The sequence below is a fragment of the Podarcis cretensis genome (genome assembly GCF_951804945.1).
Source record: "Podarcis cretensis genome assembly, chromosome: Z".
In the NCBI taxonomy this organism is placed as follows: Eukaryota; Metazoa; Chordata; class Lepidosauria; order Squamata; family Lacertidae; genus Podarcis; species Podarcis cretensis.
Genome location: NC_137184.1, coordinates 41,161,357 through 41,183,472, shown reverse-complemented (window position 1 = coordinate 41,183,472; position 22,116 = coordinate 41,161,357). Strand labels below are relative to the sequence as shown.

The 22,116-nt window shown below is 43.9% G+C and overlaps 1 protein-coding gene across 5 annotated transcripts in view; it reads right to left on the bottom strand.

Annotated features, from left to right (window-relative positions):
- Nucleotides 1-22,116, bottom strand: part of IL1RAPL2 (interleukin 1 receptor accessory protein like 2) — a 495,328-nt gene that overhangs the window by 19,404 nt on the left and 453,808 nt on the right. For all 5 annotated transcript variants that reach the window (XM_079962769.1, XM_079962770.1, XM_079962768.1 and 2 more), the window contains 3 exons: nt 14,216-14,345; nt 10,291-10,436; nt 815-958 (listed from right to left, as the gene is read on the bottom strand). In XM_079962769.1, the coding sequence (XP_079818895.1) occupies nt 815-958; nt 10,291-10,436; nt 14,216-14,345 (420 nt within the window). The remainder of the gene's footprint in view (nt 1-814; nt 959-10,290; nt 10,437-14,215; nt 14,346-22,116) is intronic.

Here is a 22,116-nt window from a genome sequence, read left to right as displayed (position 1 = left end):
TGGCCGCATCCGAAGAAACGCCTGTTCCCACTGATTTCCTGACCTGAACCTCCTGTTTCAATTGCTGTGTGCTGTTTTAATGAGCTTGTTTCACTGCACATCTTGATTGCAGAATATTTTGCTGGAACTATTCTGTTGTGCATTTAAATTATTCTTGTTTATATTCTATCTAAGTGTTATACCTAAGGGACCTATCTAAGCAATATACCTTGAGGGACATCTTTCATCCCAACCCTATCACTGGGGTATTCAGGGAAGTTACTGTTAGTGCCCCCCAATGGCTCAGATGCACACCTCATATCTACCGAGAGCTGTGTGCTCAGTATTGTGGGTCCAGTCTTGTGGAACTCCCTGCCAGTTGATGTCAGTCAGTCCCCTCCCCCTGCTGAAGTTCCAACACCTATTGAATGCATTTTTTAAAAAAAATTATTCCAGCAGGCATTTTAATTGAAGTTTGATGCCATAGTTTTAACTGATTTTCATTTTTTGTATTGTACCTTTGCAATAGAGACTACTGCAGTTAAGTGGTACATAAGGAGTTTAACTAAATATATTGTGATTATTATTTGATTGCTAATACCATGCTTTTCACAACTCCGGTTAATGTCAACGGTGCGTCTGCAGACAAACTTCCCAGCGGATTGTGCCTGCCTGTTGTTGTTGTTGTTGTTGTTGTTGTTAATCAATCTCCCCCAAAGCCCTTAGTACATTTCACATCTATTCTCCATTCCAAAGGAGACAGTAGCTATTCAGCATTCTGGATGCTCAACAGAAAACAACAACATTTGTCATAGTTTTTTGGAAGTGCACTTACCATCCATTGCTTCGTCACCTCCAAACATCTGTCTGTAACATAGCATCAGTTCTATGTTGTAGCATTTGTAGATCGTTATAAGTAAAACCAGCACGAGAAGGATGGCTCCCAAACCTCCGGCAAGTTCGATTTTTGATATCAGATCTAGAATAAAGCAGGGAAAAGATGGATGGGCTAGAAAATGGAAGATTGTTTCTGCTGCTGTTGTTTGCCTTTCTATCATGCCCTTCCTCCATGCAGCCTAGGGCAGCATTCATGGTCTTTGTTTATTTGATTTATAACCCACCAAATCCCTAAAGCAGGGTTCAGCAACCTTTTTCAGCCGTGGGCCGGTCCACCATCCCTCAGACCATGTGGTGGGCTGGACTATATTTTTTTTTGGGGGGGGGAAATGAACAAATTCCTGTGCCCCACAAATAACCCAAAGATGCATTTTAAATAAAAGCACATATTATACTCATGTAAAAACATGCTGATTCCCAGACTGTCCATGGGCCGGATTGAGAAGGCGATTGGGCCACATCCAGCCCATGGGTCTTAAGTTGCCTACCCCTGCTCTAATGCTTCTGGGAGGGTGGGGGATCCCTAGCACAATGGAATACAATTCAGCTGAAATCCCCCACTCCTTTCCTGACTTAACCACAGTCTCCTAAGGTCAGTCCAGACAAGGAAGTGTTGCAAGGCTTATGAAAGGTGCTCAGGCTTAGACATGAGTGAATCTACAGGAGAAAGGAGTTCCATAACTGAGGGAAGCCACCAAGAATACCTGTCTTTGTGCCTTTACGGTCTGCATCTGACACAAGAATTATATCATGTAGTGGGGGCTCCTGGTGGATCTTAGAAATCACAACTGGACACATCAGAAGAGGTGGTCTTTAAGCTAAGTCAGGTTTAGGCTATTAAGCTTTAAATAAATTTAAGCCATTGCAAGTACACATTTATTGAGTAATCTGAGGTCAGTTCTTCACATCATAGCACATGTACATCGTGACCCCAGGAAAATGCAAGTTTTAAGTAGAGCTGTACCTATTTTTCACCCATGCATATTTCTGAGGCAAAATGGGTGCTTTTGTCGGACCCCCAAACCCCACCAATCTCTACCTTCTGCTTTTTGAGCTGCTGTTTTTTCTTACACCCACTTGCAGTGATAGTTCTGCTCAATGGCTGCTGCCTCAGCACCATTCTTTGTAACTTCAACCTTAGTGAATCAGGGATCAACTGGTGAATGTGACGACATCATGGAACCAATGATGATTTGGACATGTGGCGACAACAGTGAGGGCAAATGAAGCTGCATTGCCCTTGCCTCTCTAGGATCAGCCTTGTTGCATCAAAATGTGATTTTCAAGCATAAATCCCATTGAGAGCAATAGGATGCATTCTGAATGTACATTCCTTAGTATATATGCAGATGGCCACAACAACAACAACAACAACCCCATTTCCATTTTTGGTTACACATTCCTGTGCATATCCTGGTTGACAGCCTCTACTTTTGCGGCGGTTTCATTGCTGCACAGTGTCAGCTCATTATGCTGAGTCAATAGGGATGTGTGGATAAGTATACAGTCATACCTCGGGTTACAGATGCTTCAGGTTGCATTTTTTCAGGTTACGGACTCACCATAACCTGGAAGTACCAACACGGGTTACTTCGATGATCGCACACCCGCAGAAGCACTGAATCGCAACCCACACGTGCGCAGACGCGGCGCTGCGGTTTGCGAACGCTGTGGGTTGTAAACGTGCCTCCTGCACGGATCACGTTTGCAACCTGAGCGTCCACTGTATTCTCATTCCATTTTGTTTCACACATGTCCCAGTCAGTGATCCATTCCACCCCTATTTCAACATTCTACAGCTGTTTAACACCCCACCCCACTTGGTTTCCAGACCCATCATCATCTTGGTTACCCTCAGGGGTGGACCTAGGTAATATGCTGTCCTGTGCAAGTCCATTTGATGTCTTCCCACCTGCTCTTGCAGGGCTGGCCTTATTCCAGGATTTGAGAAGGAGGTGCAAGGCTCTGGCGGGGTCCTAGAGCCCTCCTATCTCCTTCCCAAAGCTGGGAAATCACTTTCCTGGTCTTGGGAAATGGGCAGGAGGACTCTGTCAGAGCCCTCACACCTCCTCCCCAAAGCTGGACACAGTATTCCATGTCTGGTCTACCAAGGCAAAATAAAGTGGTACTGTTACTCCCTTGATCTGGTCACTATGCTTCTGTTGATGCAGCTTAGAATAGCATTAGGATTTTTTGCTGCTGCATCACACTGTTGACTCATGTTCCGCTTGTGGTCTGCTAAGACATCCTATTTTCACATGTACTGCTCGCAAGCCAGGTGTTGTATATTTGTGCATCCGGCTATTTGTGCATCTGGTTATTCATGAAAATGTCCACGACACTGCCCTCCAGAGGAATGAAGCACAAACATTATGCTGGTGGAAATTTGTTGTGCAACAGATGGCACGATTTACTTTGCTACAAAGTTACCAGCAACCTGCTTATTATGCATTCTCTTGCGCAACAACATCCTGCTGGGTCAAAACATTTTGCCAGTGGAGAAAGTATCCCACCCATTGACTTCAAATTAGCACTACAAACCAGATGCACCCCAATACACACCAAAAAGTAACAATAATGCAAAAGTAGATGAGACATTTCATTATAGTACACAATGCTACTAAAACCAGTGCCTAAAGACAGTGCCCAGCGTGGGATGATTATTCCCAAAGGCAGATGACATCTTCAAACTAGCCCCTAAAAGAAACCATAAAAAGTAGATTTTTAAGGCCAGTCCACCTCTAGTTTCCAACACCAATTGTCAAACATCAACATGATTCACTATGACCATATCTGAATGGCACTGAGAAGCACTTCTTAACGGACTGAGATGCCGTTTCAAATATAGCACAGGCACCCGATGCTCTTAACCTTGCTTTTCAGTTCACCCAGCCATTAAAAATCACGAGGAGCCTGTCTAATACTATGAGAGATACTTCCAAGAAGATGTATTAATTTACACCCTCTGTCAGTGCAGATATTTATTGCTATGATAAATAAGCATTGGAAAAGGCATAAAACTCTGGCGATGTAACGAATGAAAAGAGGCAATGTGAAGCTTTCCAAAAACACAGGCGATGCAATCGGTTTATACACCATCAACGTCGCCTTAAAGTTTACCCAGAAAGTTCAGGAGTCAACTTTTCCCCTTGCAACTTATCCTGCTTCTGTAATTTACGTCTGAAAGTATTTGTTTATATCACGGTATCAGAGAACAGCAGAACAAAGAATAGAAAGGCTTCCTCGTGGTAATTGTTTCTGGAGCCCAGCCATGGATCAAGCCCACTGGCTATATTTCCCCCCTAAAGCTTTCTGATGTGACTGGGCAATTTCAAATTAAAGAAAGGACAACATGCAATGTGTTATTAATCCATGGAACCTGCTGCCACAAGATGCAGTGTTGAACATTAGCTTAAATGGCATTAAAAGGGAATTAGAACTTGGCAGGTAGGTTTATCAGAAAGGCTATAAGGAACCTGGCAGCTTCATATATATTAGGGGCAGCCAACATGTTCTCCAAATGTCATTGAATTAAAACTTGAAGCATTTCTGACTATTGGTATGATATAAAAGTCCAACAACATCTGTAGGTTGGCCAGCCAAATATATTTAATTCATTCATCCATTTAAAGTATCTACAGCTTGCTCTTTAGCCAAAGAGATCCCAGAGCAGCTCATTTGCCAATAAAAGCAACACAAACAGGCTTATAAAGCATGATATAAAAGGAAAAGGGGAATGGAGAAGGAAGAGGAAGAGGAAAGCAAGCAAGCAAGCAAGCAAGCAAATAGTGGACTCATTCTCTTGCTAAAATGGCAATATCAAGCAGACTTGAGGGATTCCTCAGGGGAGAAAGGGAATAGAATATTCTGGAACAGGGCAATTTCTAGAGTTCCTTGAGGAGAGGGATAGACTATTAAACCACTCTGGAAATCGTAGGGGTGTGTGGGAACTAGGGGTCTCCGAACTCTCAGTACTCTTGACAAACGATTCCCAGGATTCCTTGAGGGAAGCCATGGCTGTTTAAAGTGGTATGATACTGCTTGAAATGTACAGTTAGTATGGGCCCTGTGACAGTGGTAGATGCCATTCACATTTAAAATGGAGCAGAGCTTGTAGTTTAAAGGCCACAGGGACACATGGGTGAATTGTGTGTGCTGAACCTCCATTTAGCCATGTCTAGACACTAGACAGCTTTCCTGCCAGCTGGGATCATGTCTGGTATTGAAACTGGGATAAGAGAAATAGTGCAGACCCTCCAAGTATCCCTATTTTCCTGGGATGTCCCTGATTTAGGGAAGTTGTCCCAGTTTCTGATTTGATCCCAGAATGTCCCGCTTTTCCTTAGGATGTCCCTATTTTCACTGGAGAAAGGCTGGAGGGTATGGAGTTATCTGACCTCTGAGCCATCTGAAGGCAATCCTGTATAGGGAAGTTTTTTATGTTTAATGTTTAATTATGTTTTTATAGATGTTGCAAGTTGCCCAGAGTGACAGGGGCAACCCAGCAAGATGTGTGGGGTATAAATAGTAAAATTACCATTATAGAATGAGACGTCCCTATTGGAGAAATGTTGAAGGGTATGAAAGTGCAGGCAGTGGGAAAGTCCAGCAGTTCCAACCCATGACCTGCTTTGATCCTTGTGATGAACCAAAAGTGAACTGTTCCAGAAGCTCTACAATCACCATCTTGGTAGTCCAGATAACCCCACAATTAATTAGCAGTTGTTGTAACAATGAGCTCATATATGTTCACTTGCTTTGATATAGGCTAATTGGCTTGCTTTGATGTTACCCTTATCTGTAGGGTGCTGGGTTCTGAGCAAAGAAAGGGGGAACTCTCTGTAAGATTTGGCCATTTGCCACCTATGCCCTCATCTGGTCAGGTGAAGTGATGGGGAGTCCAGGTCAAAGTGACATATGCTGCTTTGTGTATAAAGAATGTTTGGGCATGGATAAGCCATCTCTGTGATGTCCATCCCATAAAGGCTGGGATACCTGGCAGGCTGATATGCTGCAAATCTACACCTTTCTTTAATTAAGCACTAGAACTGGTCTCTCTGGTGTTTCTCACACCTTTCTTTGGCATCCCTGCACCCAACCACCCCCACAAGCCCTCCTTTGAGCCCTGCGGTTCAGAACTACTCTTCAAATTGTACTCCCACCCCCTGCTCTCTAAATACCAGTTGCTGGAATTTTCATGCTGGGAGAGCACTACTGTGCTCAAGCCCTGCTTTTGAACTTCCCATACGGTCGGCCACTGTGAGAACAGGGGACTGCATTAGATGGGACCTTGTCCTGATCCACCAGGGCTCTTCCTACGTTCTTAATGTCTGATGGTCAATAAGAAGCTAATGGTGTACAAGCATCCCTAAAACCAGCTAGGAGCCTTGTATAAACCTTCCTAGAGCAGTTGAGTCAGACACCCATCCAGCATGTAAAAGATGCTATGCTGCTTTCAGCAACTTGAGCAAAACATTGAAAAGATACGCCTGTTATAAAAGACTGCTTTGTGGTCATGGGGAAGTGAGGAAAGCGGATTTTTTTTTGTGTGGGGAGGGGTTGTTGTATCTGCTCAAGTTGTTACAAAAACAAAACAAAACAAAACAAAACAAAAAAATTCCTTCCAGTAGCACCTTAAAGACCAACTAAGTTAGTTCTTGGTATGAGCTTTCGTGTGCATGCACACTTCTTCAGATACACACAAAACTAAAACAAAACAAAACACTGATAAATTGTTTTGCTTTGTTTTTAATCAGAAAAGAAGAAAAGAAAATATGTCTCTAGGATAAAAATCCTGGAGTAATCCCATATTCTCTCATCTTATTTCTAAGTAGTAAAAAGTAACACAAAAAGTTTCCTTATACTGAGTCAAATCATTGGTCCCTCTAGCTCAGTACTGTATACACTGACTGACAGTAGCTATCCAAGCTTTCAGAACAGGAAAACCTACCTGGAGATGCTGGGGATTAAACCAGGGATATTCTGCATGCAGGCCAGATGTTCTACCATGGAGCCATGGCACTTCTGACACTGTATTTCCAGTTCTTAGGGATATGGGTGAACAATGCAATACTTATTGACTGGACAGTAACACATTAACTCTCACCCAAGGGAGCTTTGGCCTTATACTTTAGGCCAGAGGTTACTAACCTAGAACCCTCTAGATCAGCCTTTCTCAACCTTGGGTCCTTAGATCTTGTTGGACTACTACTCCCATCATTCCTAGCCATCATGGCCAGTGGTCAGGAATGACAGGAGTTGTAGTTCAATAACATCGGTGGATCCCAAGTTTGAGAAAGTCTGCTCCAGATGGAATACAACTCCCATCATCCCCACCCAACACAGCTAATGGTCAAGGATGATGGTCCGACACATCTGGAAGACACTGCAGACAGAGCAACTGCTTCCTTTAGCCACCTTGTGGGGAGCAACTACATGTTCAAAAGATGAGAGGTTCACAATGAATTCTAAACACTGATTTGAATTACCAACAGTTCTTTTGCCAGCAGACTTCTAGAAGTAATATATTATTTGGAACACTAAGGTGGTTTCAATATTTTAGTGTACAGGATAAGCACTGAGCCGAACACCAGATGATTAAAATGCAAAGGTAGATTCCTGCTTAGAATATGAAGTCCCCCAAAAAACACTTCACTCTTGTCTTGCATGAAGCAGACATTCTCAAGCGCAAGTGCTAAACTGACACTGATGTCTTACTTCCTTTTAATCTGCAATGTGTAACTTGTCAGGAACTGGCGGAGCAAATCAGCCTGTACTCTTGAACTGAAAGACAAGTTGTTCCTCTTGTAAGATGTTTATAGAGTAGTTAGAGTTATTTTTTTCCCTGCATTAGGGAGAAAATGTTCGTAAGATGCTAACTACACCCTGCATATATTTCCTGAAGCAAACATGGTTTTGAAATCTTGTGGCAGTTGTGGTAAGACAATGAGGGGTGGGGGGAAGCAATTGGCAGAATGGGTGGCTTGGCAAAGGGTTAAGCACTCCTCCCCTCTACTATTGTGCCACTCAAAATTCTTCCCTGAAACAGCTTTTAATTTTAACAGCAACAATAATGTTGGAGCTCAATTACATCTATAGGCATATATCATGCAGCTAGCTCCTAAGATTATTTTCTCCTTCTCCTCATGGAAGTCTTAACCAATTTCCTTGTTCTGTATGGAGTGGAACTGTGACTAGGTAGATGGGCAACAGCAGAAGTGGCTGCTCTGCATGACCCCAGCAAAAAAGTATGTTCAGGCAGCATGGAAGCAGAGACTAGGTAGAAAAATCATTTTTATAAATTGACAAAACCAGTTTTTTAAAAACAACAACAACCAAGTCCTGTGAAAGATGCTAGAAGGGTTGCTGACCGTGGGGTATAGAATATGAACACCATGATACAATCATTTGGTTTATTATGACTTCAAGTCTTTGGGGAGCAAGTGCTGGATGTGTGCGATCACCCAGCACTGAGTGCAATGAGTCACAAACAGGTGCCTGAATTTCTGGGAGGAACTCTGAAATCCTCAGAGTCCGGGGAAAGTCTGTACCTGGAAAAGAAACATCAGCATCACCTTAGCTGGCCAGCATTTGTGGCCCTCTTTGAGGTACGATCTTAGCTAGAGCTACCAGCAAATTTCAAAGTTCTCATGGCAATTTTTAAATGCATGTATGGTCTAGGTAAAATATTGATTCAGTGGTTCAACAATATAAAAATCACACAAACTACGTTGCATTGTAGCCTGAGTCAAATACCTACACACAACCATAATCTGGTATTTCCATATCCTTAATTATTGCAAATCCCAGGCTGCATGTAGTGGTTTGGCTTCACCCTCAGAAGCACACTCCATTGTCTCTCAAGACATATGCCAACAACTCACCCATCTATATTCCAAACAGGGGTGGGGGAAACCTGTTGCTCCCTTGATGCTGTAGGACTCCAACAGCCATCAACCCAACCAGCATGGCCAATAATGAGGGATGATGGGCTCTGCAGTGCAGTAACAGCTGGAGGGCCACAAGTTCCTTACCCCTGCTTTAGAATATGCTTCACTTGATCCATATTTCTGAGGTCTGTTCTCTCCACCCCACCCTGTGAGATTAGAGTGCCCATATGCTTCACTATTTAGAGGACACTATACAGAGTCCTCTATCCAAGTCCAGTTTAACGCTTAAGAAAAAAACATAAGGGGCTGTGAAGCGGCCCAGAAACAGTAAGATTGCAATACAGTTGTTGAGCAGACACAATGGCCAATTTGCATCTCTACATGTAAATTAGCATATGCACAATTTATGCAAATCTCTGTCCTCTTCAATCCTCTGTTTGGGTGATGCATTTCCTCTTTATTTGGCAGCCTATAAGCAGCTACCTTAGTAGAAGCAGCCTGTTTACTTAGATGCTTGTGAACATGCCAGTTCTTTTGTAAATCAAAGCTTATCACTCAGAAACAGACACCTTCTGAGCCTCCTCCTTCCACCCTGTTGGATAAATGATATTAACAAGTGTGAGTGACCTGGGAATGGTTAAAGGAAAGTCTGGTATGTTGGGAAGCTGTGCTGTGTGTGGAAGTGTAAAGTCCAGGAGTACTCAGAGAAGGGCCTCTGAAGATGACCTGATAAGTATGTGAATGATTTTATAAGGGGTTTGATGCACTTTTAACAGTGCTAAATTTTGATGGGTTGACAGCTGGTTAAGCTTCTTGCACATTTTAGAGATCCCTGTATTCTCATTTGCTATTGTTCTTCAAAATTCTTTGTACAGTGGTACCTCGGGTTACAGATGCTTTGGGTTACAAACTCCGCTAACTAGGAAGTGGTTGCTCCAAGTTAAGCACTTTGCCCCAGGATAAGAACAGAAATTGTGCTCCAGTGGGAGACCCCATTAGCAAAAGCACACTTCAGGTTAAGAATCGTTTCAGGTTAAGAACGGACCTCTGGTACGAATTAAGTTCTTAACCCAAGGTACCACTGTAATGTGTAGTGATTCTGTAACTTGGTCGATGCCCAGAGTCATACAGGTATCTTGACAGTAGGAAATACCACTGTGCCATGATGGCAAGTTCTACTGGTGGAATAAGTTGAAAAATGTGGGGGGGGGGGAAACAGGTTTTCATCAAAATAAGAAGTGGGTCAAATGTCTTCCCCATTTCTGCTTAAGGAGTAGCTGTGAATGTTGAGAAAATGAGATGGAGAAGACTGGGAGGTAAGCAAGATGGCAAAGGAGTATAAAACGGCTCAAGAGTAGAAAATAAATTTGTGTATTTTATTTGTTGGGCAGTAGAGCTCTAGAAGAAATCACTGGAGATATTAGTTTGCAAATACTGTGGTGGGAGAGTCACCAGCTTAGTTTCTTCCAAAATCATGGTGTGGCCACAAAACAGAAAAATGAGTAACTCCCCCCCCCCCGAATACCTCTTTTACGCAGAATGATGCTTGCACGTTTCCGTCCATTTCTGTTTTCTACGTGGCATGTATAATTGGCCAGATCTGGCTCCTTCACAACGTCAAAGATTAATGCCAACTCCACTATTTTTTCTCCAAGATGCTCTTTGAGAAGCCTAAGAGAAAGAATCATTTTTAGAAGATTGTCAGGCTCACATTGGCAGGGAAACTGAAGATGGATTGGATTTATTCACAAAGCATCTCTCTCTCCCTCTCCCTCCCCCCAACTTCCTCTGGATTGCATTATAGTATGAGTGCAAAAATTATCTTGTGGTGGAGGGGAAAGTGGGTCAAGGAAAAGAGGTAGATGAAAAAGAAGGGCAATGACATGCTTTCATGCAGGAGGTTCAGTCCTTGCCATTTCCGGTTAAAACAGGCCTGTGGCCCACCAGATGTTTCTGAAGTATAATTCCTATCTCCCCTGTCCATGGGTCATGCTGGCTTGGGCTTATGGGAGTTGGAGCCTGGCAACATCTGGTGGGAGTGATGACTGTTTCAGATCCTGGACAGCTGCTACCAGTCAGAGTAGATGATACTGGGCTAGGAGAAGATATAGTCTGACCTGATAAAAGGCAGCTTTCTCTTTTAGTTATGCAGTGACCCTTTCCCACAAATATGCTGGGGGAAACTGCAGTGATCTAAGAATGTGATCTTCAGAACATCAACTCCCATGTATATCCTGAATTATGATTGTGGAATTGGAAAACACACACAGTGGGCCAGATTCAGCTAATGAGTCCCATTTGTGGAAGCCCCACAATAACGTCTGTTTGAGCAGTAGGGCTTTCTGCCTCCTTCCATATGCCCTACCCAGTGCTGGGAGGGGTTGGTAGAATCCCAAAAAACAGTGGGGAGAGAAGAGGGGAGATCATTCTGTCTGGCAATCAGAAGTGCTTGTGCTAATGGAAGGATTGCTGTAACCCTATGCTGAATTCCTCTTGGGGTTATATCATAAATTACGACAGCACTTCACACAAAACTGTTGTGCTTCTTGACACAACATTTGGCAGAAAAAGACATTGGGTTGTATCCTTAATCTGGTACCCCAGACTACTTGGGTACCCCAGTAAAGGGGTCCACGGATAGGGTTCTGTCTGAAAGCCCAGAGGTAGGCTGCTGGCCTGTAGAACATCCCTAAATGGCATCCTGGTGGGATTTCCCCATTAGATATGCATCAATGGATGGTGTCCATTTGCCAGGATTGCCCTGGATGGAGATATTCACCAGCAATAGGTTTGCTCTGTGCCAATTCCAAAATCCAGCTTACATCTGCAATCAATAAAGTTTTGGCCACTTTGATCCCAAGCTAGCGTCATGTCTTTCTTACTGCAATACACAGTTGTCAATCTCCTCCCTTGGTAACACTGGCCTGCTGCACTGTGGCCCTTAATCAGGTCTTGAGTTTACAAATGCATGAATAGCAGGACCAGCCCTTGAAACACAAGCCTTGGGAACAGCGGTGGAGCAAGCCAATCGGGTGCCTGGGGTGTTATGTGTGCCCTGTGCCCAGGGGCAAGGCCAGCCGCCCATGGGGTGGGGTCAGCTGGGGCAGGACGCTCTGTGGGCCTCTGAGGAGTCTGCCTGCCTCCTCCCACTCAGCCGCCCTACAGCTGGGGGGGAGGCAGTGGGCGGACTGTTTGGGGCAGCACGGAGCCTGCGGGTGCCCAAGCCACCACGTTACTCCCAGGACAGATGCGTGGCTTGGGCACGCTGCAGGTCCCGCAGTGAGTGCTGCCCGGCATTTTGTCACCCCCCTCAGTGGTGACACCTGGGGCGACCCACCCCCACTGCCCTCTTCCTCTGCCCCTGCTTGGGATGATGTTCTTTGTATCTGAGCCAGTTATGGAGATGTTGATGAGACCTGGTTTCATATATGACTAGCAACGACAGAGTGCCACATTTGCAACTGTATCAAATTTAAACTCAAGGCCTTTTACAACTTTGATACCTCCCCCCCACCCCACGACTGAGTCATACAGATTTTGGTACACTTAGACTGCAGATTTTCTGCTTGCACCTGAAAGCTTCCCATGGAAGCCTGGCCTCTTCTCAGAATCGAACAAACCATCTATGTAACAGCAGTGATAAGTGTTCTCACTTTGTCGCTTTGCTCCTTCCTATAATTCCTCACGCTGTTGGAGGTTTCACTATCCCCCTCATTATCTCATGTGGGTGAGAGTGCAAAGAGGTAAATTAATCAAGGAGGGGTAAAATAAGGGTTTAATTCAATGTGCCTCCATCCTCACTCTTCATGCAACCCAGTATGAATCTCATTTTTTCTTATCTTAAAATAAAATAAACAGGAAACATGGTGTGCAAGGGGGTGGGTAGGGGACCAGAAATGGATAGACAATTTAATAGTTTCTGGGAAAGCCTCTTGAGAAATTTGTACACTGTTTTATGGGCTCAACCAAAGAAAGAGAAAAATTAGCAACTGATAGGGTGATTTATATGCAGTAAAATTCAAAACTGAACAATTTTCCTCTGTTACAGCAGAAGCGGCAGTATTGAAATTCATTGCGGGTTGCTTCCCAATCAGACACAATTCACAACCCTCCAGGCAGGCTTAAAGACTATTATTCCTTGTTTAAGAGGACCAGTTCGATTTACACAATGTTTTTATTACAGCTCTTAAAAACCCACCTGGCAAGGAGATTTCATTCTTCCCTCTTCCATTCTCCCCCCACCCCTCCCAATCAGCCATTCCTTTCAGCAGTGGATCAGGTGGACCCCACCATGTCAGGGAAAGACCTCAGAGTTATCCCACATCTTGCTGGATGATGGCAATATGGGCTGAGCTTTTCTCTTAAAGAGTCAGACTTCTTGCCTCTGTGCTACTGGCAAGACAGGTTGCTGGTTTTTACTGTTACTTTAACAGTTAGGAAGCCAAAGAAAGAAAGAGGCGTGTGGCTAAAAAGAAGGGGTATTGCACTGTGTCTGGGGCTTTCTTCAAGGAGCAGATGATTCAACTGGGGGAAAGCATAATACTAGTCCCCATAGCACTTCTCAGACACCCCCAGGCTCTCAACACAGCTTGGGATAGGGGGCAGTCCCCTACAGACTGCTCTCTTCCTTCTTAGCATTCCTTCACTTCCTCCATCTAAGAGTGAATAAGTGCTCCTTACAACAAGGCTTGTAGTAAGTTACCTGTACCAGTGGGAGCTGATAGACAGAAAGGCAACCTCTTCCCCCTCTTCCCTGATTCCTTCTCTTTCAGTAACTACTTGCTGGTAAAGTAGATCACTTCCTTTAAGGCTTTGCTTCCTTCTTCTCCAAGTTTAGTTTGTTCAAGTCAGTATGCATGTGCCAGCGTGTGCTGTTTTTAACTTCTTGACTCCATCTTTGGCAGCATGCAAGACCTATACTCAAGGCCTGAAGTTTTCTTTATTTCTTTCAACCAGCGGTCTTACCAGCCTAATCCACCCCCACCCCCTGTACACTGCTGCAATATATTTACCGTATTTTTCGCTCCATAAGATGCACCTGACCATAAGACGCACCTAGTTTTTAGAGGGGGAATGCAAGAAAAAAAATTCTTTAAAGGGAGCGCTGAGCAGAGCCTGTATGCATCCCAGGCTCTGCTCAGCGTTCCCCTTCACGAGCCGCGTGGAGCATGTGTGCAGCACTTGCAGGCTTTTCCCCGAGGAGGGAGAAGGGCAGCCTGTCACTGACGGTACAAGGGACTCCAGAGACATCTTTGCAGAATCTCTACAGTTTCTTCAGGAACAAGAAGGAAGCACAAGCCCAAATGATGCCAAGGAGTTAGCCATCTATCAACCAACAGCTAGACTAGGTAATGGTTCTCTGTTCAACACAAGCAGCCTGCTAAGTACACAATTTTGAGATACATGGTGGTTGCTGTTGTTGTTTTTAATTCTGGAGTGGTGCCATGTACCTGATTTCCCCTTCTTTAATGTGATTTTCGAGCTCTTCAATAAATCTCTCTCCTCGTGTCCAGTAGATCATTGGACCAGACTCTCCGCTGAACCCAAAAAATGCTTTGCAGGCAACTGTTAGTGGTTGACCTGAGAAAAGGCGCAGAACAAGGAAAGTTAGATGGATGGTTGTAAGGATGAGAGCACAATGGTCTATACATTTCTTTGTCAAAGAGGTTTTTTAAAATAAAAAAAAATCCGTTTTGGGATTGAGCACTGATGAGTTTTCCTTAAACTTTATTTTAGCCTGAGGCAGGCATAGGCAAACTCGGCCCTCCAGATGTGTGGGAACTACAACTCCCATCATCCCTAGCTGACAGGACCAGTTGTCAGGGATGATGAGAGTTGTAGTCCCCAAACATCTGGAGGGCCAAGTCTGAGGGCTGCATTCCTTTCTCAGCAGCCTTCTGGGGGCTGCATGTAAATGATGGATGGGGCCTTTGTACAGCAGGCTTCTACAAATACACATCCCTCACTATCTTCCATCCAGGGAAACAAGGGGCATTACCAGAGTTCAAGGACACATTCCAGCCAGGCAAAACCACTCAAGGAATGTATGAAACAGGGTCGGTGGGACTAGGCAGAGGCTGTGACCTGAGGAGAGTCCTGAGGATCAGACAGAGAAGCTTGGAGGGCTGCATTTGATATAGCTGTGTGTGGCCTGAGGATAGAAATTTTGTGACACTTCTCCACAACATTAACCCCATCAATTGGCTCATGCATGCCCCATTCTTTTGCCCCATGCTTTCTAGGCAGAGGTCCACTCTTTCCCAGTCTGTATCCAAGCATTTTTGGTTTGCCTCATTGCTTTCCACAGGAAAACTCAATCATTACTGCTGAATTGGAGTAAATTACATACTGAGTTTCCTGCAGATTGCCAATTGCTCCAATTTAGTGATAAAGAGCAAATTTTTGATGGAGGGGTGGGGATGCTGTCGGACCTTGACCTGGGAAGCCCGGACCTGTTCCTAGAAATGCAGAGCAAACGTAAGTGCTGGTGAACCCTAAGCTTTTGTTCCACAGTTTGCCTTGATATAACAGAGGGCATCTCTATAAGGTTGCAGTTTTGTGCACAACTACTTGGGTGAAAGCTCCCTTGAACACGGTGCAATTTCCTTCTAAGTAATTTTGTATGGAGCTGTGCCAATTAATATGCTTTTTAGAAATGTTTAGCATGTGCTCATGAGTGTATGCACAGCTCTTCTTTGATTTTTATAGGGAGAGGCACTTATAGCAATATGAGAAAGGGGAAAGGAAGAAAAGCCCTGAGTTGTGGTCAATCAATATTGACAGCATCTGCCCTTTCTACAGTATATCACACTGGGAGGTACTAGTCAAACAGCTTGGGCTGCATGTTTCCTATTAACTGACCCACCAAGGTTTCTTTTTTTAAACCAAGAATTCAATGAGAGGAAATGGAAATATTCCAAAGAGATGTCTAATTTCTACAAAGCAGAGAACATTTCCTGAAGGGATTCAGACTGTTAGAAGAAATAATAACAATAACAATAACAATAACAATAACAATAACAATAACAATAATAATAATAATAATAATAATAATAATAATGTTTAAAACCAAAATGCAGTAGGAATAATTCGCCCCATTTGCTAAGCAGACAGATTTGCAATCCGGCATGGAAATTCACTTCCTGAAATGTTTATTAAGTGCTGAATTTAAAGTGTTTAGGGCAAGGGGAGTGAGCAGACGAATCCTACTCATCTTCATCTGGAGGTGATATTGCTGGTTTCAAATGGACTTTCTGGTTCAGCTGTAAACTGCACTGAAAATACTTTATAAGAAAACCTATCAAGTTTTTAATACTTGTGTGTGCTGAACCAGGTTTGGGGTTTGTGAGTGGAGGCAACTGGGGATGAAATTTATTGGAGTAAGGAATGTTGAAAATTTTGGGGAACCTGGAATGAACATGGAATGGGCTGGTGGATGGAACTTTATCAGTTGAAAGCTGGAAGAGGGAACCGGTTGGAACAGAGGTGGAATTAGCTGATTACTAGGTCTAGTAGGGTTCATCCAAGACTTCCCAGTTTTCTGTGAATTTTTCATTACTCCTCAAACACTCTGGGATTTGTGGGCAAAGGCACTTAAATAATGCAGCTGAAATCCAGAGATAAAAGAAATCCTGATAACACTTTACAGATCAAAACTGAACAAAACCTGGTGTATGGTATCTGGAGAGACAGAGGACCTTTGCCTTTCTTAAGCCAGTCCTTGTACATAGCAGAATGACATTTAACCAAATAAACAGAAGCAGACTCCCTCAGAACTGTACAGTCAATCAGGGCATGTGCTTACTTGGCAAATATCATGGAATTGCCTGGTTGCTAAGCAGTACCCCACCAGTGGTGGCCCTTGTGCTCTCAAAGCACCCTGTGTTTTGGCACCCCTTGAAGGGTGGTGCCCAATGTGATTGCACCAGCCGCACTACCCTAAAACAACCTCTAATCCCACCCTAGGTTAGCTGATGTTCTGTAACCCTTAAGTTACAAACATAATGATCCCTGCTGTTGCACTTTCAACAGGGTTAAATCAAAGCAACTCCATGCTTTAGACAGGAAGCTGCTGCTGGTGCTTAGGAATGAACAGAACAAGAGAGGAAGCTCTTTTCTTTTCTTTGTTGCTATGCAAGAAGATGACTTCCTGTGCAGAGTAGCTTCTGCCTCTGTGCTCAACAGAGGTGGAGATGGGGTGTGTGTGTGTGGGGGGGGAAAGAGCACATACATCATGCACAATCTTTGGGGTGCGCCCCATGGGGGCAATTTGAAAATTGGGAAATGCTGCTTCGACAAAGGTCCTCTTCCCTGGCTCTTGGGGCATTGTCCAAGGTTTCACATGCAGTTTAATTGCACTGTGTATTAGAGGAAAGCACTTCGCAGCACTCTGGTTTTAATTACTTTCCTTTTAATATCTCCCTTGGTTTATCTAATTAAGCATCAAAGGCCTGCAGAATGCATACAGCATCTTTGTCTCAGATCGATGTCCCTTTTGGCCATCAGAAGTGTAGTCCAATAGTTTAAAGATGCACTGGAGGAAAAATGGGAGCAGAGTCGGCACATTCCTGATGCATTAACATTTAATAGGATATTTCAAGTGGCAAAAAGGAAAGGTGGGCTGAGTAGAGTGTTAGAACATCATTAATTCTCCACTTTAAAGTGGGGTCACCTTGTTACATGAAAGGCCCTCAGTTCCCAAGCTGGAAAAGTCTTCTTTAGCTTTCCTTCTTCTGTTCTGTCAATCAGGCCTGTTTGTTTCAAACTCCCTGCTGATAAGATCATGAAGGGCCTCCTCACTAGCTAAAATGACTTCTGATAACTTGATTGCATTATGCGTGCTTTGCTGGGGCACTTGCTCGGTGAGTTTGTGTGACTTTTTGCGCAGCGCATTATGACATCGTTCATAAAGAAACAGGAAGAAAAAAGGAGTGCCATCAAATTGCCAGGTCTTGGATGCAGGCAAAATAACCTCTGCTGATTTCGTAACAGTCTTTGCTAAGGCTCAAAGCAGAGTTTGAAATGATCATATAAATATTATATCACTTATCACATCTGTAGCTTAACTATTGCTAACTGACATCACCCATTTAAAAAAGTGACAATCTCTGGAAGGCTGACCAGGTATTCTTTTCTATTGTCATCCTTTTGACAAGTGATGCCAGGTAATTTTCAAATACTTAAGCATTTGGCACAGAACAGGGTGGAGAACATCAGGCCTGAGGAATGAAGCAAGGTTTGAATTTGTGCTGTACCCTACAACTATGCCCCCTGCCCCATCCCTTTTTACAACAATCTGCAAATGAGGAATTTCCCCCACCCAGTGCAGCAATACCCCCCCCTCCACTGCATCCCCATTTATTTTTGCTCAATATCCAGCAAAAAAAAATATGCACTGGGAGTTGTTAGGAAACCCCTATTCCCCCCTACACAGCTACAATTTCCAGAGTTTTTAAAATAGTCAATCTCTTTTCTTAGGGAACTCAGGATTGGAGCTCTGAGAGGGAAATAGGGATCTGCTAAGAACTCTCAGCACCCTTGATGAACCACAATTCCCAAGATATTTTAGGGAAGTCATGACTGTTTAAAGTGGTATGATAGTGCTTTAAATGTCTAGTGCAGATGAGGTTTCAAATGCTTTCTGATGCTCTTGTGGCTTTTTACTAGAGAAACATTTTTATTTACTTGGTCCTAATAAAGGAATTATCCTACAGTTAAACTTTTGGCTTCTATGTTGAATATCAATTTCCATGCAGCTCATTTCAATGATAAACTATGGGCACAATGTCAGCTAAAAGCTGCTGATCCTTAAGCAAAAGACAGTATATTTCAAAATATAAGCCATGGAACTCAGCAACTAAAGAAGCAAAGCAAATGAAACCAAGGATGCCACAATTCAACATTTGCAAAAAGTGAGGTGGTGGTAAAATTTTGACGTTTGCAGGTCAACATATCCTTTCATCACAATCCACACTGAAAAAACACTTAGTTCTAATTCCTTACATTCTGAAATTAATGGTGCTTCCAGGTGGTTACTAATTTTGAAGTTGGATTCAATCACATTTCAGCAAATTCAAGTTGTACATTTAAAATTGGTCTGGTGCTCCTCTGCAACAAACAGCTCCCCCCCAAACACCTTTTGTATTCAATGGGTAAAGCTACAAGAAAAAGCACTGGAAAGTGTGGGATAACAATTGCTTGATGAGACATCATATAACCTCCCTGCAAGCTTTGTTCAAACACATTAGGATGAATGGCCAAAAACCAGATAAGCTGGAAATGACCTTTGCTTACATTCAGAGCTTGCAACTCTTACCTTATCATAGTTCCACTCCCTTGATTAACCTTCCTCCTTGCCACCCAGTCTAGGCTGCAAGCCCCTAGGAGCTAAGAACCTGCCTCTTGCTTATTTCACTCTGCACTGCACCATGAGCACACACACACACACACACACACACATATATATATATTTGCTAAAGATCCACTTGAGTTTAGAACGATAAAGTGTGGCAGATATTTAACACTAGAGGGTGCCCTTGCAATCTAAGAACATCCTAGATGCTGAGAGAAAGGATGTGAAAGCAGCTTCTCTGCTCAGCAGGTTTAGAGAGCCGCATGTAAAAGGGACCCCACTAATCACAAGTGTAGACAGATGATTTCTGCTCTGCAAAATAGACGCTGTTTTGCTATACAAAAATGTTTTTTTGCTATTGCCATTAAAAACACACACATTATTGCTGTTGTTGTTTTATTGCTGTATAGAAATGCTAGTCAATTAATTGTACACATTTTTGTCAGTTAATAAATGGATTAAATCACCCTATATTTGCATAGTGATAACAATAGTTCTGGGAAAGAAGAGGGCATCCCAATGAAAAAAGAAGAATGGCTCGTGAAGATGATGGAATAGATGGCTAGACTAACACTGAGAGTTAAAGAACAGAATGAAGAAAAAATTCTTGAAGAATGGGAATATTTTTCAGAATATTTGAAAAAAAAGTCATGGTTATGTTAAAATGTTAAAACGCATGATTTGAAGTACAACAGCAGATGAGAAGTGGTAGTTTAATAATTTATAATCAGCACTTATAATGGGTATAATTATATAGAGTAGCTTTATAAGGCAAGACAGTGGTTTTCAACCAGTGTGCTGTGAAACCCCTGGAAGATGGTCATGGGTACTGCAAGCAACACTGGCCTCTGTCCCTCTTTCAACTCTGCCCCCCCCCAGCTTGCACAGCTGTTTGTTGCAGCAGCCCTGGCTACAAGCTCCCCACGCGAATGATGCCTCTGGGGCTGACCAGGGGGTGCTGGTTGCCAGAAGATGAGGTGGCCTTGGAGTAAGCAAGCAAGTGGGGGAGGGAGCCCACCCAGCTAGTCCACCAACACTTGCTGTTGGGAATGGACAGACAAATGGGAGGCAGGCATTGCACTGGCTTTTCTTGTACTTGCTGTGTGCAAGGCCTGCTTGGGAGTTGAGTGCCTGGTGCTGATGGGGAGCCAGTCTGTCTTGGCAGTGCCCGCTGCTGCCACTGCTGCCTCCCAAGGTGAGTAAGGTGCTGGCCTCACGTTCACCTTTGGCCATTCTCTGTCAGGCCACTAAGGCTGGAGGCATTCTCTTCTCAGTTCCCTGTGGGGCAGAGCAATAGAGCAGTGTTTCCCAACCTTGTGCCTCCAGCTGTTTTTGGACTACAATTCCCATCATCCGTTGCCACTGGTCTTGCTAGTCAGGGATGATGGGAGTTGTAGTTCAAAAACAGCTAGAGGCACAAGGTTGGGAAACACTGCAATAGAGCACCTCTCTTTGGTGCAGGGGCAGCATCTCAGTGACCAGGGGCGGTGGCTGCCCGGAAGACTCCCAAGGAGAGGAGAGGAGGCTGAGGGAACACTCCACAAGGGAGGGTGTTCAAATAAGGGTGGGAGGCTGCCAGCTCTGTAGGCAAGGGGTGACATAACTGGGCTCCTGAGACCTACAGAGGTGTTGCAGAAAGAATGTAGTTGGTCAAGGGGGCTGTGGACTCAAAAAGGTTGAAAACTTCTGCTTTACGAGAACTAAGGTAAGGTAGGGCAATATTATTTCTCCCCCCCCCCCCATACTGCAGACCAGAATGTAGGGGCTAAGGCTACTTCATCCAACTCCGCACAGTGCCATGGAGTGAGATTTCACCTGTGGGTGTATGTGATCCAACTTTTCTCTGCCACAAGGAGTGGAGAAGGAATTTCCCTGAAAACTGATGAACTGAAGAGGCCAGTTCCACACTGCTGTACCGATTGGCCCTAATAAAGGCACTTTTGTATGAAATAGTTTTGCTCCTCTGCCTTCCGGCCTTGTTAAATCAGTTTAGCAACACTTAAGAATATTTCTGCAAGACGTTCAGTGGCTCCATTCCTCTCCCCAAACTCAGCCAAGCAGTACTATAAAAGCAGCCACTGAAAGTTAGTCCGTAGTTCAAACAACATTTGAGTTAACACCATGCAAAATGGTACTTTTGGCAGTTGAGCATGAAGAATAACCTGCCAGTATACAATGGGTTATTAAGTTACAAACCTGTACATTTGCTTGCATGTTAATTCACACACATGCACACACTTTAAAGCATCAGCTCTAACAATAGGCATGCACAAGTTCTTGGCAAGAGAAAGAAAATGCAAAATAGCTTGTGCTTGCTTGTCCTGCTTTGACCTGCACTGCTTGGTGGCTTAGCAACACGTTATTTTGTGTGCATACAGTGGGGAGGGGAGCCCTTAAAAGCTCCCGGGCCTTAAAAGAAATCTTGTGTGAGATACAACTGTAGAGTTAGAAAGGACCATGAGGGTTATCTAATCCAATACCCTGAAACAATGCAGGAATCCTTTGCCTAATGTGGGTTTTGAACACACAATCCTGAGATTAGGAGTCTCCTGCCCTACCAAACATCTCAGAGAAGAGAGCCAGTGTAGCATAGCAGTTCAGGAACATGCTATTGCACTCAGGTCTTGCATGTCAGCTTCTCATGGGAATATGGCTGGCTAGTGTGAGAACAGGATGCTGGACTAACTGGACTACTGACCTGAGTCAGTAAGGCTCTTCCCCTGTTGGAGACCAGGGTTCAAATTCCCCTGGGCCAGTCACCAGCTCTCAGCCTCTTATAGGACTGTTGTGAGGATAATATGGAGGTGGGGAGAGAACCATGCAAACCCTCTTGCTCTCACTGGAGAAAAGTTGGACTATAAATTGTTACCACCAAGGTCTCCTGGTGATTTATAACACCTGTGTAGGTAAACACATGTGACTCTCAACCCTGAGAAAGTTGCTTCAGATGCTCTGGTACAAGTCTGTCTTAGGCGTGCCCCTAAAAAGATGCAATGTGTG